The sequence below is a fragment of the Juglans microcarpa x Juglans regia genome, chromosome 6D, assembly GCF_004785595.1.
Source record: "Juglans microcarpa x Juglans regia isolate MS1-56 chromosome 6D, Jm3101_v1.0, whole genome shotgun sequence".
NCBI classification, from domain to species: domain Eukaryota; kingdom Viridiplantae; phylum Streptophyta; class Magnoliopsida; order Fagales; family Juglandaceae; genus Juglans; species Juglans microcarpa x Juglans regia.
Window position 1 is genome coordinate 9,283,462 of NC_054604.1, and position 17,785 is coordinate 9,301,246.

The 17,785-nt window shown below is 34.0% G+C and overlaps 1 protein-coding gene across 1 annotated transcript; it reads right to left on the minus strand.

Annotated features, from left to right (window-relative positions):
- Positions 1-15,656: 15,656 nt before the first annotated feature.
- On the minus strand, positions 15,657-16,442 carry LOC121235361 (uncharacterized mitochondrial protein AtMg00810-like). The gene has a single exon (XM_041131711.1). It carries the CDS (start codon positions 16,440-16,442, stop codon positions 15,657-15,659), a length of 786 nt encoding a protein of 261 aa, XP_040987645.1.
- Positions 16,443-17,785: the final 1,343 nt, after the last annotated feature.

The following is a 17,785-nucleotide window of genomic DNA, read 5'->3' on the forward strand; positions in this document are numbered from 1 at the left end:
GTTTTTTTCCCCCCACAATATATGACATTCCTAACTCTTTCCAATACTGGTTACCTATTCTTATTTTAGGTTTGAGATAAAGTATTTGGGCTGGTGGCATATGTTTCTGGCTTGGTGTCATTATTTTATCTTTGAGATCAAGTACTCTGTCATCGATAAAGTTTTTCTAATGCTTCCAATTTACTTGTGATGCTACTATAGGTTTGAGGGAAGTCACAAGAATTGAAGATTGCACCTTTTTACACTAGTCATATTGTTGTAAAAATTGGCCTGAACCCTCTGACAATGTGTTTATAACTGGACTTAAAAGCATGGTGACTTCTTTATGCCAAGGCTTGCAAGCTTAGACAAACTTGCAAGTTGTTAATCTATCTACCTGAAACTCGTATAGAAGTGGGCATGTGCATGTTGTATGCAATGGTTAATCTCAACATTGAAGGATGCACATAACTTTATCAATTAATAAGACTATTCATGCTTGAATGCAAACATGAAGATTCTTTATGAAGGCTGGTTAGACCGTACTGTTAAATGAGATATCCAAGAAAATTTCTTGGATTATTGGACATGGCTTATGCACATAATTAGCTGAAAACTAGTTTAATAATTACTCAGACTGACCGAATGAATACTCTATAAGTTTCATGCAAATAATATTAACAACTTTATGAAAGTTTGAGCGGATTGAGCCTGATTGTTTATTGGACATGCTGGGGCACCTAACAATGTATTAGTAAACAAATAATGTTTGAATTTGCCTTTCCTCCCAATACGAGTATCCTATGCAAAAATATCGAGTACAATGGTTGAAGGCACTGCAATAAATCAGGTTTGGTCATCTAATATTGTTAACGATGGATTGGGTAGACATGATGACAAGGGATTGACTTTAATACAATAGAAAAATGCCAAATATATAAGGGCGGGAGAGCTTGGCACCTAGGAGGTAAATTAAGGGATAAAATTGTAACTTGAATAATATTTTAGCCCTTAAATTAATAGCAAAGTGCTTTAGTGAAATGACATTCAGGCAGCAGAGGTAGGGGAGGCTCATTTTACTTTTTACATAATCTCACGAAAGACAACCATTTCTTAGTGTAGGCTGAAATTTAGAAGGAGACTTCCTTTCCTTAAGGCTGTGTTATGGGTCACATGGTAATGGAGATAGATTAGCTTTATAGCTTCTGGATTTAAGAAGCTTAGGGTCGAAAACCTTCCACCAAGGCTGGGTTATTCACTGTTTTAGCCAAGCTAAAAGCGAGCATAATCTCTACCAAGGTCCTGAGGACCTAAGGAGCAGTTGGTGTAGCTACCCAAGTGGTAGGTTAAATTTTTGTTGCTATTACATTTTGTTTTCTTTCTTCTGAATATAATAGTGACTGTCCATGTGAGTTTCTGATGGAATTTTTGCATGTCATTAAGTTCTATACTTTTCATTTGTTTCTTCCCTTTAGTTTTTGGCCAGGGCACTATGTTATACATGATTAAGTCCTCTTAGAACGTAAGTTTATCATGTTTCTTGAAGTGGTTAAATTGTTATTTCAGTGTTTTTATTGTACAGGTTACCAACTTGTAAAATGTTAAGCTTAACTTCATATACTGATTTTACCTCTTGTCTATGTCATAGGGTAGCTTTATATCCATTTCAACAGTATTTTATTTTGTAATGCTTACTTTTTGCAATATTGTGAAGGCAAATATTGGCATGTCTAAGGGCATTTTTTATTATTATTGAAGTTAATGTATAAAAATTTCTTTTAATATCGAGTACACGTTAGACTATCAAAAGATGGCGCTAGGTGGACGAGGAAAAGGGAAAGGACAAGGTGGAGGCAGTAGACGTGTTCGGGCTTCGGAAATTAGAAGACGACCACCACATCGTTGTCCAGAACTTGGTTAATGGACCCTTAGAGATGACAGTGAGCATAACTCTGATGACTCGACGCAGCCACCAGACATGGTACTAAACACTTTTTTGGACAATCTGTAGGTGGATGCACAATCGAATAAGGATGATGATGGTAAGCCTAATGTATCATTTTTTATAACTTGTTTGGTTTTATGAACTTACATAATTATAGTTTGGGTTGTTAGTACCTTAGAAGATTGATGGAAGAACCATTAGTGCTACCTCCCAAGAAACATGGACGCGGACCCATGAAGTGCACCGAGTTTGATATACTGCAAAAGCATGAGAATATTTTTTTGAAAATCAATGATGGATAAACAACACCATGTTGCAAGAACGCAACCATGTTTACCACAAGGGTGACATGGATATTGAAGCATCATGCAAACATGAGTTATGCTCGATGGACTGAGGTAGCCGAGCACGAGAATGATGAGCTGATTGACCATGTCTGAGTAAGAGAAGCTAAGTCCATAATACATTTGCTAAATGTGTAATCGTTTCCTGACATTGTACCATTGCATACATAGGGTGATTGCATATTCGATTGGAATTTGGAGAATCATCGTAAAACTGTTTGGAAACAGCTTCGTAAACGATTTAATGCCTTCCACCATCAATTACACAAAAAATACTTGGGGTACGCAAGTCATGAAGAAGCATTGGCCAATGGGTGTGAATTGGTGGAACCTCTGGTTTGGGTTAAGTTATGTGGGAGATGGGGAAGCGAAGCATTCAAGACATTGTTGGTTCCTTCCACGTCATATATGTGATCTCCACTATTTTAATATCGATTATTTATATCTAAAAATATAATATGACTTGCATATTATTTTTTGATGGCAGAAATTGTCAATGCAAAAGAATAGAAAGATTTCAACTACTAATCACAAAGTAGGAAGAAAGTCGTTTGTGAGAATACTAGAAGAGAATGTATATATAATTTTTTATGATTTTTGATATCTAGTGCAAGTCTGGATAGTAATGTTGAGATACCTGAATAAGCTGAATATTACTTTTAACTTTATATGCATATTATAAGTTTTTTCTCAATGGTCCAATGCAGCGTTCAACTACAACGAACCTAGTGCTGTATCGATTATTATAGTTATTGCAGCAAAAAGTGTAGTGTTGCAAAAAGATCTATAGCGTTCAACTATAGTTTAAAAGTTGTCGTAAAAAGTTGTTGTAAAAAGGTTTAACCAATGGTCCAACTACAGAGTTCAACTACAGTTTAAAAGTCGTAAAAGGGTTTAGGCAATGATTGTCATTTCATCGGGCCACTTTATTGTGTCGATTATTATAGTTATTGCAAAAAAAAGTGTAGTGTCGCAAAAAGATCTATTATTGATGTTTTTTAGTTTTTGTTGGAAAATAGTAATTGTATCTTGACTTTGGCATCCAATGAGCATCGAAGCCGGTTTTAATGAGAAATGTTTTTTGCGTTGAAAAAGGGCACTTTTTGTCGCGAATTGAGGCACTGGAAAAGATGATTTTCCTTGTAGTAGGGCCAATATATATTGATGTTATAATGCAATTCATGATCACTAGCTAATATTATAATAGTAATGTTTGATATAGTTCTATCGTATGCAAGTCTTGTACATTTTCTTTTGAGAAAAAGTACACGAGGCCTATTATTAAAAAAATAATTTTTTCATGTGAGTAGGCAAGACTTGCACATCCTACTAGCATAGTAAATATCATTTATCATATTATACAACAGTGCCACTCAAAGTGATTAATATACGTTCTCCTTATTTTTTTAAAAAAAAAATCCCTATGCATTTATACACACATTATTAATATATATATATTCGATTTAGAACAATGTTGGTATAAATTTAGTTATATATTTGAAAAGAATAAACTTATTGTTTTAGATATAAAAAAATGTTCTAGCTAGTTATAAAAAACATTTGGTAAGAGTAAATTCACAATGAAGTAATTTAATGTGGTACCACTACAACACAATTTGTCTTTTGTGATAGAAGAAACCGTCATAAAAAATTATCAAAACATCACTAAAGATATTTGGGATATTTGGTGACGGTTTGAAACCGTCACCTAATGTGCATCGCATAAAATAATTGGTAACGGTTTACTGTTAATCGTCATTAAAAATATTTTTAGTGACAGTTGGAGGTGTTCCGTTTGTGACGGTTAAGATGTGTCACAGAAAGTAATGTTCAGATTTCCAATTGAAAGTTTAAAATGGAAACCTGACCGATTGTCGTTTGAATGATAGAAGTTAACGTTCGTTGATTCTAGTTCGAATGTATCATATTTACGTTCGAACATTTATTTGTCCGAACATTAATTGCAATAAACGTTCAAATTTTCGTTTAACTTTAACAGACCAATGTTCAAACATAATGGGTTTAACGTTCAGACGTTATTTCGAATGTTAACGAAGAAGAGTTCGAATGCAAGTGGTATGTTCGGAGGTTTGTTTGAACGTTAATCGTTTAATCATTCAAACGCTTTGTTCATTTGAGGGTGAGTACGTTTGAACATTGAGGCCTACGTTCGAATGTTACTATATAATTTTGTGTATTCACGTTCGAACGTTGGTTCGAATGTGAACCAATGTTCGAATATTTTTAATTTATATTCAAACGTATAGATCAGAAATACTAATTTCATAAAATTAAAGAACATACCAATTGTATCATGTTACAAACCATCAATTAACAACTACCAATATTTTATAAAATTTCAAAATTAGATATTAAAATTAGTTATATACCCTGATAAAATTGATAAAATTGATTCTTCTTTTTTCCTCGCCCACCGCGATTCTGTTGCAACGACATAATACTCTCCATTTGTACCATCATCTCTCGTTGTACTTGCTCTTGGACTTTACTGCATATTCTTTCCTCCTGCTCTCTCTGTTGGTCCTGCAAACACGTCTCTAAATGAGATTGTCGCTCTAAGAGAGACTCTAACTCTTGCTGTCTCGACCTTATATACTCATTCTCGCACCATACAGCTTCTAAATCTTTGGTAAGATTATTAATTTGGTAAGTCAATGAGGTTGAGGAGGATGAACATCTATACTTGAAAGATCGTCTCAAACCTCTTGCCATACTAGACTGTGGCTCGAACACTTGTGTGAATATGTCTATGTCACTAGGAGAGGATTCTCCAGAAGCTTACTGCATCTCTATCATTTTTTTCCTACAATTTGAAAGAAAACACATCGTTAATAAGTAACGTATTAAAAGAAATAGAAATAAAAAATAAATTATTCACATGTTGCATAATTTACTTAGTAAAATTAACACTGCTTACATAATTATCTGCAGCGACATGATCCATCCACTCACTACGCTCATTAGTGTGAGCAGCAACATAGACATGAATGAGGAAAAAGTTTTCAGGATCATCACGTTTCTAACAAAGCGACATTAGCAATTTTAAAAAGATAATACTAATACTTAAATAAAAGAATATCAAAAAAATAAATGAATTCTATAATTTTTTAATTACCATTTTTTCAGCAAGACGGTTGAATGACCTTGAATTGACATGATGGTAGACAGTCAGAGCGGATCTATTCTATGCATTTGTAGAACTCAAGTGCTACAACTTTAATTAAGAATGCTAATTGTAATATATATATATATATATATATATATATATATATATAATATAGAACGAATATGAATGTAAATAATTAAAGGATATGAATGTAAAATACTTGGTAATCTGGAGATGCAAAAAGATCACAACACTTTCTCTAATCATCTAACTTTATCTGCTGGAAAGGGGACTGCGCAGCCTTTTTTAACGTCTCAAACTTCTTGAAGTGGTCATGACGTCGTCCCTTGTGACGTCGGAATAGTGTAGCCATCAACTCATTCACAGTTCTCAAATTCTCGTTGCGGCCAAAGTTGAGATCGAATTCATCCTAATAAGTGAATCAGGTAAAAAATATGATATACTAATCTAGGTGAAAAAAATGTACTCTCAAAGTAAACTAACCAGCACACGACTTCGAATGTGCTCCTGAATCTCATTCGGAACATCTCACCATGAGCGCACATAAAATGAAGTATAAGCTCGAACTACTGTGCCAATATATGAGAAAAGTGCTGCTGCACTATCATCCACTCTTCTAGTGCAATTATCAGGAATGGTGATTTTGAATTTTCCGCACCTTCTATTTTTCTCAAGAGAGATGCCATGTGTATAGCCATGACCGCGACGTGCAGATGCATTAACTATATGATAATAGTATAATTATAGTTATATAGTTATTGAGACAAAAATATTAAATATATAATTAATTATTAACGACAATATTTCCTTACTGGTAGGTGTCGACTGAATGTTGTTCTCTTGCATGTTAACTTGATTTTCAAGAGCGGATTCCTCGGGTGGGGAGTCCTCAATGGGTTTGGAACTTAGACTTGGCGGAGGCACATTTCTTCGTTGTCGTTTTGGCAGCATCCTTGAAAATGATTAATTATATCAAAGAAAATTAATTAGAAGAAATTATGAAAAGTATAATATTTTATAGTCACCTATATGAATAAAATATTTAGTACTTTTATTTTCATCATCGGATGTATTTTCCATACTTGTGATCTCCCTCAATAACATCTTCATCATCAACCACTTCTTCATCCTCCTTATCCACCTCTTGCTCGGATTCTGATTCGTCTTCTTTTTCTGATTCTTTTTCTTCTTCTTTTTCCTTACTTATTTGAATTGAATGATTATTTAATACTGATGGGTCGAGATGGATGGGTGGGATGTCATCTCTATACAAAGGGAGCAACTAGAGTGCACCGAGATCAACAAACAAGTTAATACCCTCTCTATCTTCCTGGTATGCTTCTACAATCGAGTGTCATCTTCATCTCCACTATTTTCATAATCTGCACTCGTTCCTGCTTCAAATATATTTCGAGGAACAAATTTTTGTACGACTCGCTAAGATATATCTCTACTATCTTCATCAACGCTTTTTATTGGATCAATCAAGTAATAGACTTAGATAGCTTGACAAGCCAATACGAATGGATCATCTTCGTATCATTTAGATGCAGTATTGACACTCGTAAAGTGATTATAGCTATGTATTAAAACTCGACCACTGCCTAGATCCCATCAATCACATTTAAAGAGATATGTTACAGACCCACCCAGATATTTAGACGTATGACACCATAATAGTTAATATCATCTGTTACATAACTCCTCTCGACCAACATACTATAGTTTTGAGTATTTCTATTACGTTCACGGTCCAAAGTATGAAATTTATAACCTTGAACCGTGCATGCAATGTATTGAAGTGCTCTATTTGAGGGACCACGGCCCAATGCATACAATTCAGGAGAAATTGATCCGAGATCACGAGCACGTTGTTCCAAAATCTAACAATTAAAATAATATATAGTTAGTAAAAGTTACCTAGAGTTAAAAGTTTCAAAATGTAACATAAATATAATATTAGTTCATACACGTTCTTCAAACCATCCGGAAAATTCTTCCTCGTATTTTGCCTCTATATTCTCTACGCCTTTCGTCCTAAGTTTGTCCATGTGCTCACTGTATATAAGTGCAAAAGAAGTATATTTTGAGCACAACAGTTATAGTTAAACTTCAAGAAACTAGAATTATTTGAAGCATGCAATGACATACCTGAGATATTCATCAATCTCCCAACAATTATTTAGCACATACCACTGAACTTTACCCAACTCTCCATCAATTAAATCGTAACCCATTTGTGCACCTAAGGGTCGTACATTATGGGAAAACACTGATAGTTCACGAGGAGGCAGAGTAGCAAGATCAGCATTTCGCTCTTGAAGATTAAATCGTGTCACAACACCACGAAGATATATAGATCAAAATGTTAACCATTCATCATGTATATAGGCCTCTACTATTGAACCCTCAGCTCTGGCTTTATTCCCAACAGTGCGCTTCAGTTAACCCAAAAATCTTTTAATTGGATACATCCAACGGAACTGCACTGGTCCACCCAACACTTACCTCTCGAGGTAAATGTATTGCTAAATGGACCATGACATCAAAAAATGATACTGAAAAGATCTGCTTGAATTTACATAGTATAGTAGCAATGTTTTATTCCAGTTTTCATAACATATCTTGATTTACTACTCGAGTGCACAAATCCTTAAAAAGCATACAAAGTTCGGATATAGCGACACATACATTAGATGTCAGCTTCCCATGAATTCCCACAGGTAATAACTTCTGCAAAAATACGTGACAGTCATGGCTTTTCAATCCACTGATTTTCTAGTCAGCAGGGCTCACGCGTCTACCAATATTTGAAGCATAACCATATGACAATTTCACACATTGCAACCATTTGCAGAAGTCCATCCTCTTTCCTTCACCATCATAAAACATGCATGCGGCATGACCACCCTATTGCCTTCCACCCGCAAATGTAGATGATGTTTATCTCTCAAGATCTTTCCTCATCTTGATCATGTCCTTCGTCTTTTTGTTAATGCTCATCAATGTACCCAGTATATTATCACTAGGGCTGTAAATGAACCAGTCTGTTTGATAGCCCGCTCGGTACTCACTTGGTTAAACTCGAATCGAACTTGACTCATGAAAAAAAAACTCGTTCATGAAAGCAGATACCCGCTCGATTTGTATATGACATATACCCGACAAAACTCGACTCGACTCGGTTAAGGCTCGTTAAGGCCCGCTCGTTTATGCTCGAGTTGACTCGTTAGCTCGACTCAATTAAAACTCATTCATATATTGATAAATATATACATACACACATATATATATACATATATATATGTATTAGCTAATAATATAAACATACCACTTTTATAATTAAATATATAATATGTAATCTAATTACTTATATCTATATAGTGAATATACTTCATAGGTATTTTTTATAATTTGTACAATAATTAGTCGATAAAATTTAATAATTTCATATACTAGTATGTGAGAACCATATATGAAATAGATATATGCTATCATATTAAGTGTATATATTAATAATATATGTGACATATAATATATTGTTATTTTGGATAAATATCAACTGGTTAGATATTAATTATTTATAAATTTTTTAAAATTTTATAATTCAATAGAAGTTCTATTTGTCACTTGTATAAATTCAATATTAGATCTTTTACTTTTTATTTATTTAATTTATTATTTATTAAATCTTATTCAAAAGATAAAAAAATAAACAATTCAAGCTCGAACTCGAGCTCGGCTCGACTTGAACTCATTTGTGGGATGAGCTCGAGCTTAAATTGAGAATTAAGCTTATCGACTCGAGTTTGAACAAAAAATAAAAAACAATCTCGAGTTAGGGCTCGAGCTTGAGTATTTTGAGTCGAGCTGAGCTCGGTAAGCCAAAGACCGGCTCGACTAGGCTCAATTACAACCCTAATTATCATAGATATTCTTCTCTATGTGCATTATATCCAAACTATGTCGCAACACGTTGGACGATCAATACGGCAAGTAAAAAAAATATTATGCTTTGTCGAATTCAATTCTGCTGTGCCTCGTTTTCTCTTGTTGCTTCCCTGACCTTTGCCAAAATTTTTCGCTCTAACCTGTACTAGTCGTTCCACTATCTCTTCCCCAGACAACTCATTTGGTGCAATTATATCCTCCACTCACCCATCAAACTTAGCACATTCTCTTCTCCATGCATGATTTGCTGGTAGATATCGTCGATGACCCATGAAACACAAGTTCTAAGAATATTTTAACCACTCACTAGCAGTTTCTTTATTACACATCGGACATGCTAATTTCCATTTCGTACTCCAGCCAGAAAGATTCCCATATGCCGAAAAGTTATTTATCGTCAACGGTACCACAACATGCATATGAAAAGATGTCGACGTGGATACATCATAAGTTCTGACGCCTGTTTCCCATAACTCTTTTAGCTCTTCAATTAACGGCTACATGAATACGTCGATGTTATTCCCAAGTGATCTCGGGATGAGAATAAGTAAAGTTAACAAAAAGTAGGGCGCCTTCATGCACCTCCATAGTGGAAGATTGTACGTAATCAACACTACGGGCCAAGTGCTACAACTTGTACACATAATCTCAAAAGGGTTGAATCCATCGGTTGTGAGTCCCAGGCACACGTTCTGAGCTTCTATCCTAAACTCTGGGTATTGATTATAGAAAAATTGCCACGTAAGTGAGTCAGCTGGGTGCCTCATATATGTGTCATCCTTAACTTTTTTCTCCTCGTGCCACCTCATATTATGAGCTATTTCTTACACATATATAGTCTTTTCAACCTAAGTCTTAAGAGAAAATACCGCAACACCTTAACCGGCATGTTTTTCTTACCCTTCCACCTCGACTCTTCGCATACAAGACATACTTGCTTCTCATCTTTCTCCTTGTAGAACAAAACACAATCATTCTTGCATGTATATATAGACTTCTACTCAAATCCTAATCCATTTCTCAACTGTTTCGCTTCATAAAAGTTCTTCGACAATGCAGACCATTTGGGAAGCACCTTGTTAAATAAGTTCAATACCATGTTTATTACTTTCGTTGACATCTCACACAATGACTTAATGTAAAGCAACTATACAATAAATGACATTTTGGAATGTTTTGTACAGTCTGGATAAACCTCACGCTTTGCATCTTCCCACATTGCAGTGAAATTTTCACAATCGTCCCTCGGCCACTTGAGGCATTTTCGTCAACCTCATCCATAAATATCCTAGCTTCAATGTCACCCAACATCTCCTCTATCTCATCCTGCTCATAATCATTATCCATGTGCTGCAAATAATTTGGATGATCAACCAATACATCTGCTGACTGTTCATACGGCTCACTATGCAGTACCCATTGGGTATATCCCAAATCCATACCGTTCACAAATATATGACTTTCAACTTCATCCAATCTTATCACTCACAAATTTTTACACCCTCAACATGGATACTTAATGTAACCACGGCTATCAGCAGAGGCCCGTGCAAAATCAATGAAGGTTCTTACTCCAAGCGCATATGGTATGTAATCCTTTCGAAGTCTATCGCCTAGATGCATCCAACTATTGTTCATTTCTAAAAATATGTATCTATTAATAACACGTACATAGAAAATTCACATGCATGTCATGCTCCAATTCTCATTGCTTTTTGGATAAGGTAGTTGGTCCTATCCCATTTGAGATTATATTATCCATATTGCACAAGTCTCGTCACTCTACTACTTTCGTCAGTAGAAATTTCCGCAGTACCTCCCCATAGTTCTTTAAGTATACATGTTCAAATAGAGGGATTGTGACCTTACGAACAGTATACCCGAAGAACAGTAGAGGAAGAAACTGAAACTTCATATTGAACGTAGAGAGTAGGAGTAACAAAAATGTACAATACAGATAATATAAACACAAACTGTCCACACTGGACAACTAAGGAATTAGTGGACACATAAATGTACACTAATTCTCAAACAGGTCTAAGGTTATTTATGCAATGTCACACAATATCTATCAAAAAACATTACAAGCAATATCCTCATGTTGTTTGAATTAACAATATCAAACAAATAATAGTGTTATATTGTCAAACTAGAGTCATAAGTTTCCTATCATGAGTGGATAACGAGGGAGAATAATTTTGAAGAAATGTCTAAATTTTAGTCTAATTACTTAACTGTCACAAACTCTTTGACCTTGGCAACTCTCAAGGTCGGAGAGATTACGATAGTCAAGCAATTAAACTAAAATTTAGTCATTCATTTACTATTATTATTCCTAAATTATAATTTTAATTGTTATTATATATCTTAGGACATTGTTAATTGACACCTATATAATTTTAATTGTTATTATAATTGTTATTATATAATTTTAATTATTATCATTCCTAAATTATAATTTTAATTGTTATACTTAATTGAGTGAATTATTTATTTATATAGACAATAAGTATATAATTTCTATATAAGCATTTGTTTGATCCTTATTTATTTACTCTCTAGTTTATTTTAAATAAGTATATTTATTTATACTTTATATACAATTAAGTTTTATACTATACTTATAATTTGCATAATAATCATATTCATACTAAATTAGTATGAATATATTATATATACTTATTAAATATTAAATATTAATTCTCATATTAAATGTACATTAAATGCTTTTAATCTTAACTTAAATTAAGTTCCTAAACTTATAATTTTCTTGTTAAAGAAAAAATTCAAAAAACACCAAAAAATATTATATCAAAAAATTCACATAAATCCGCAAACTAAACACAATATATTTCTAACCATATAAACATATTCAATAAAAATTCACAAACAATAATCACAATATTTCAAATCCATATCACAACATATTCGCAATATTCTCACAACAATATTTCTAAACATATTAATTCATCAATGAACACCATAAACTCAAACTATTCACAAACAGTAATCACAATATTTCAAAAGTAAGCATAAAATCACAACAAAATGTATAAACATATTTTTAAAATCTTAAAATCACAACAAAATGTATAAACATATTCCTAAAGTTTAGAAATATACCTAGTATTCACAATATCCTCTTACAAATAAAAAACTTTCAACTTGAACAATCAATCATTCAAAAAAATACAACACCAACTTATTAGAAGCATATATATATAAAAAAAACATAAGACAAATATCATAAAATTCAAAAAAATACAAAAGAGAAAGAGTTTTTCCTTACCGAAATCAATGGAACTAGAGTTCCAAAATATTAACCCTCTCTCACTCTAACTCTCTCTCTCTCTAATCCACGACCCTCTTCCACTCAACGCTCTCTCATTCTAACCCTCTCTTTCTCTAACCTACGACCCACTCCCACTCAACTCTCTCTCACTCTAACCCTCTCTCTCTCTAATCCACAACCCTCTTTCACTGCTCTCTCTCTCTCTCTCTCTCTCTCTCTCTCTCTCTCTCTCGGTTATTTGCTCGCACAGTAGAAGCAGCAGAAATGAGTCTGCTTCCTCCCATGCATGAATTCATGCAAAAACTAAATTATTAGATGTAACGTTAAAATATCCCGCCAATTTTCAGATGACATTCAAATGTTAAAAAAATTCAGCTAAGTTTTCTGCAGATAACGTTCGAACGTATCTTCCTATGACATAGCTCGAAATCAAGCTGAGAATTTTCCACACTTTTATTTTTATGTTCGAACATACAAAAATTTGACATTCGAACGTTTATAAATTTTTAGTAAATTTCATCAACTAGTGTTCGATTGAAAAATTTTAACGCTCGAACGTTTCAGATCATCACAGAGGTGACGAAATCGAGTGAAAAGTTTTTTGCATTTTTCTTCTCGTGTTCGAATGTATTATAATGTAATGTTTGAACGTAAATCGATTTCCTCTCATATATCTCGATTCACGTTCGCACATTAAACTGAAACATTTGAGCGCCCAACTGGGCCAGTAGATTTTGCCAGAAATGCAGACCGATCAGAAGCTGAGGGTACTGACCGTGAGGCTCGGGATGATGACCAAGACGAGGATTTCTACATCCTTACCGGGAGAGACCGCATGCAGATTGAGAGGAAGAATGCTTTCGACCAAATACATCAACTAAATTTCTTCCGCATGTTGCAGCTTATTGTTACAACAAACCTAGATCCTTTGGCATATAAGACCACATTTAGTCTGACTCAGGCACAATTTTTGATACGAGTGGCACGTGGAGATCCTATTGATTTGTCATTGCGTGTCTTTGAGAGGATCCATTACGAAGTGAGCATCGTCTCCACAGACAACCTCCCATACGATGTTATCATCAGCCGACTATTACTTGCTAGGAGAGTGCCACTCCAGTCAGTGGAGCAGGTCACAGATCAGATGAGCCCCCTCGACATGAGCAAGCATTGACGTATCATTGGACAGTCGAGTGGGTATCCTCGACATCAGCCACCCCTGTAGCGGATCTAGCTCTTTTGATGTAGCCCGGGCCCGATGTGGAAAGTAGTAGTTAGCAGTCGACTAGTACATCTGCGGGAGATGTACGGCCTGCTTGGGTTGATGGGGTGATCTCACAGTTGACTATACATATCGATCGATAGATCATGGTTGTAGAGGAGTCTGTTGCCGAGATAACCCATCGTGTAGGTATCCACAATGAGAAGGTTGATAACTTGACTGAGGAGATACAGAGTATGAATTTTGTGAACAACGCGTTCAAGTGAGTGTTGTTTACGAAATTCTATCATATTTTGTATTTTGCTTTTAATATATGTAATGAACAATATTATTTAATATATCTATTATTTTTTAATTTCAATTTTCAATCTTTTTTAATGTTAGTTTTTCCAACTTTAATACTAAATCACTGTACTTTAAATATATAAAAACTTAAATATATATTTATATATGTATATATAAATATATATTTATATATGTATATATAAATATATATTTATATATATATATATATATATAAACACAAATATATTTATACATATAAATATATAATTATATTTTACGAATTGTATGTATATAAATATATATTACAATTTTTTAGACTTGTTCACAAATTATGCACTATAAAAACCACATCATTTTTAAATTAGAGTCATATTTAATTTAAATTTACAATTAACGTTCGAACGTTGGCGTCAAAACATTTCACGTTTGCACGTAGGTAGCCACATTGTTTGAACATTTATGTGACATTCGAATGTAAATTTGCTCTCCGTTCTAATGTAAAAAAAAACTCATCTGTCTTTAGTGACGGTTTCTAAAAACTGTCACAAAAAATGTTTTTTAGTGACGGTTTGGAGACTGTCACAATTTCTCAACCATCACTAAAAAATAATTATGTTGTAGTGTACGTTAGATTAGATTATAAAACTATTTTTATTATAAAATAGATATAATGTAGCATATGAAATCATGTTAACTTATATATTTATTTTTATAAGATGATCTTTGTAGCAATTATTTATATTCAAAATTTCACTTGAGCAAGCTGGTTCGTAGGCCGAAGTTTGTGAACAAAAGAGTATGCAGTAGCACTGATCCAACCATTTCGATAGACATATTGATCATTTGCCAAAAATGACAAAACAACCTCCTCGATTCGTACGTGATTGCTAATTTAATATGCATGGGACGTCGTACCCTCATCACGACATGATTTAATTTGAATATTCCGACTAAAACTTCAAAAAGACTTATATATATACACACATATATATTAGACATACGTACATGCACTACTCATTGTTGCCTAGCTACTTATATATATGACAACATGCATGTTGACAAGAACTCGATCAAATGTAGAGAGAGTTTGAAAACAGATGAAAAGGAAAGGAATTCTGAATTATATTGAAGAGTAAAATGAAAAGAAGTAGTGAACTAAGTCTGCTATTACATCATATTTATAGTGAAAATGTAAACTAACAGAATTAACTAATTACATTGTATTGACTATTTTAACCTTAGCCTTTTCTACTTTGGACTTTAATTCCATATTATCTATATGTGATGCAATACTCCAACACCCCCCTCAAGATGAACATGAATATTAAGGATGTTCATCTTGCGAAGAGTATGGTGAAAAGGCAATGATCCAAGTGGCTTTGTGAGTATGTCTGCCAGTTGTAGCGAGAGGAAATGTAAAACAACTTGATGAGCTTTTCCTGCTGCTTCTCTCAAATTAAATGACAATCAATTTGTATGTGCTTGGTTCTCTAATGTTGTACTGGGTTTGTGGCAATGGACATAGCAGATTTGCTGTCTGTATACAAGAGTGTTGATTGAGAGTGATCAATCTGCAAGTCTTGTAGTGCATAGATTAACCATTGTATTTCACAAGTTGTAGTTGCAAGAGCTCTGTACTCTGCTTCAGCAGAGGATCGACTAATGGTGGCCTGCTTTTGAGCTTTCCATGAGAGCAAAGAATTTCCCGAGAACACTGCAAAACCTATTATGTTTTTCCTGGTATCGATGTAGCTTGCCCAATCACTATTTGAGAAGGCTTTCAACTGAAGTTCTGAGGATGAAGGGAAGAATAAGCCTTGTCCAAGAGTAGCCTTTAAGTAACTAAGTACCCTCACTGCTGCTTTGTGATGATTGACTGTCGATTTTGCCAGAAATTGGCTCAAAACTTGAACAGAATAGGCAAGGTCTGGTCTGGTAATTGTTAAGTATAACAATCTGCCAACCAGGTTTCTATAAGCTGATAGATCTTCATATGGTTCTGAATCATCAATAGTCAGTTTAAGATTAGATTCTATAGGAAATGCTGCAGATTTGGAACCAATGAGGCCAGTATCTTGTAGTATGTCTAGTGCATATTTTCGTTGGCAAAGAGAGATCCCAGTGTGAGATCTTGCTACCTCTAGTCCAAGAAAATTTTTCAATGGCGCCAAGTCTTTAATTGTAAATTGGTCATCCAGGAACTTCTTTAATAGTTCAATATCTTGTAAACTATCACTGGCTAATAATACATCATTGACATATACTATCAATGTCATAAAGGATGCTGCTGACTTTTTGATGAATAATGAACAATTAGAGATTCCTTGAGAAAAGCCATAGCTGATGAGAGAGGTAGACAATTTTTCAAACCACTATCTAGAGGCCTGCTTAAGACCATAGAGACTTTTTAAAAGTTTGCAAACTTCGTTGTTCTGATTTGGCAGTCCAGGAGGCAAATCCATGTAAACTTCTTCATGTAGTTCACCATGTAAAAATGCATTGTTCACATCTAATTGATGAATATGCCAATTCTTAATTGCAACAACAACAAGTAGAAGTTTAATAGAAGTAATCTTAGCAACAGGTGAGAAGGTATCAAAAAAATCTAAGCATTCTTGTTGAGTGTAACATTTTGCCACTAATCTTGTTTTATGTCTCTCTATTGTTCCATCATTTTCGTATTTGATTCTAAACACCCATTTAAAACCAATGGTCTGTTTATGTTTAGGTAAAGTAATAAGCTCCCATGTTTTGTTTAACTCTGAAGCATCAAGTTCATTTTTCATAGTCTTTTGCCATTTTAGAAATTGAGCAGCCTGTTTATATGTTTTGGGTTCTAATGAAGTTGTGATAGAAGCAATGAGGGCTTTATGAGATAATGAAAGTCTATTTGCAAAAAGAAAAGGGGAAATGGAGTTGAAATTACCTTTTCTAGAACCATCAGCAAAAGAAGTTGAAGGAGCTGCATTTGAAGAAACTTGACTGCAATAATAGTTTGGTAGAAAATGAGGTGCTTGTCTAAGTCAAGTGGATTTTCTGAGTTGTTGAGGATTATTGGAGATCTGATTGTTCTGAGGTATAGGAGGATTTTGATGGTCATCATCAATATGTGAAGTTGATGACACAAGTTGATTAGCAACTGGATTACTATGGAAAATATCACAGCTGTATGGATTTTATGATGGAGGGAATAGAAAAGTGTGATTTTGAAGATCAGTTGGTACAACAAAAGGAAGAATATTTTCATGAAATATAACATTTATGGAAATGAAGACTTTCTTAGTATGGAGATCTATTACTTTGTAGCCTTTTATATCATATGGATAGCCGAGAAATATGCATTTGACAGCTCTAGGATCAAATTTTTGTTTGTGATGTTGAAGCGTTGAAGCAAAGCAAAGACAACCAAATACTTTTAGATGAGCAAGCTTTGGTATTTTATTGAAAAACATTTCATATGGAGTTTTATTTTTAAGAAGAGGGGTAGGAATCCTATTGATAATATGAGTTGCTGTGAGGACACATTCACTTCAAAAAGATAATGGAATATTTGCTTGAAACATCACCCTTGGCTGTACTGAGCAAATGTTGATGTTTTCTTTCAACTGTGCCATTTTGC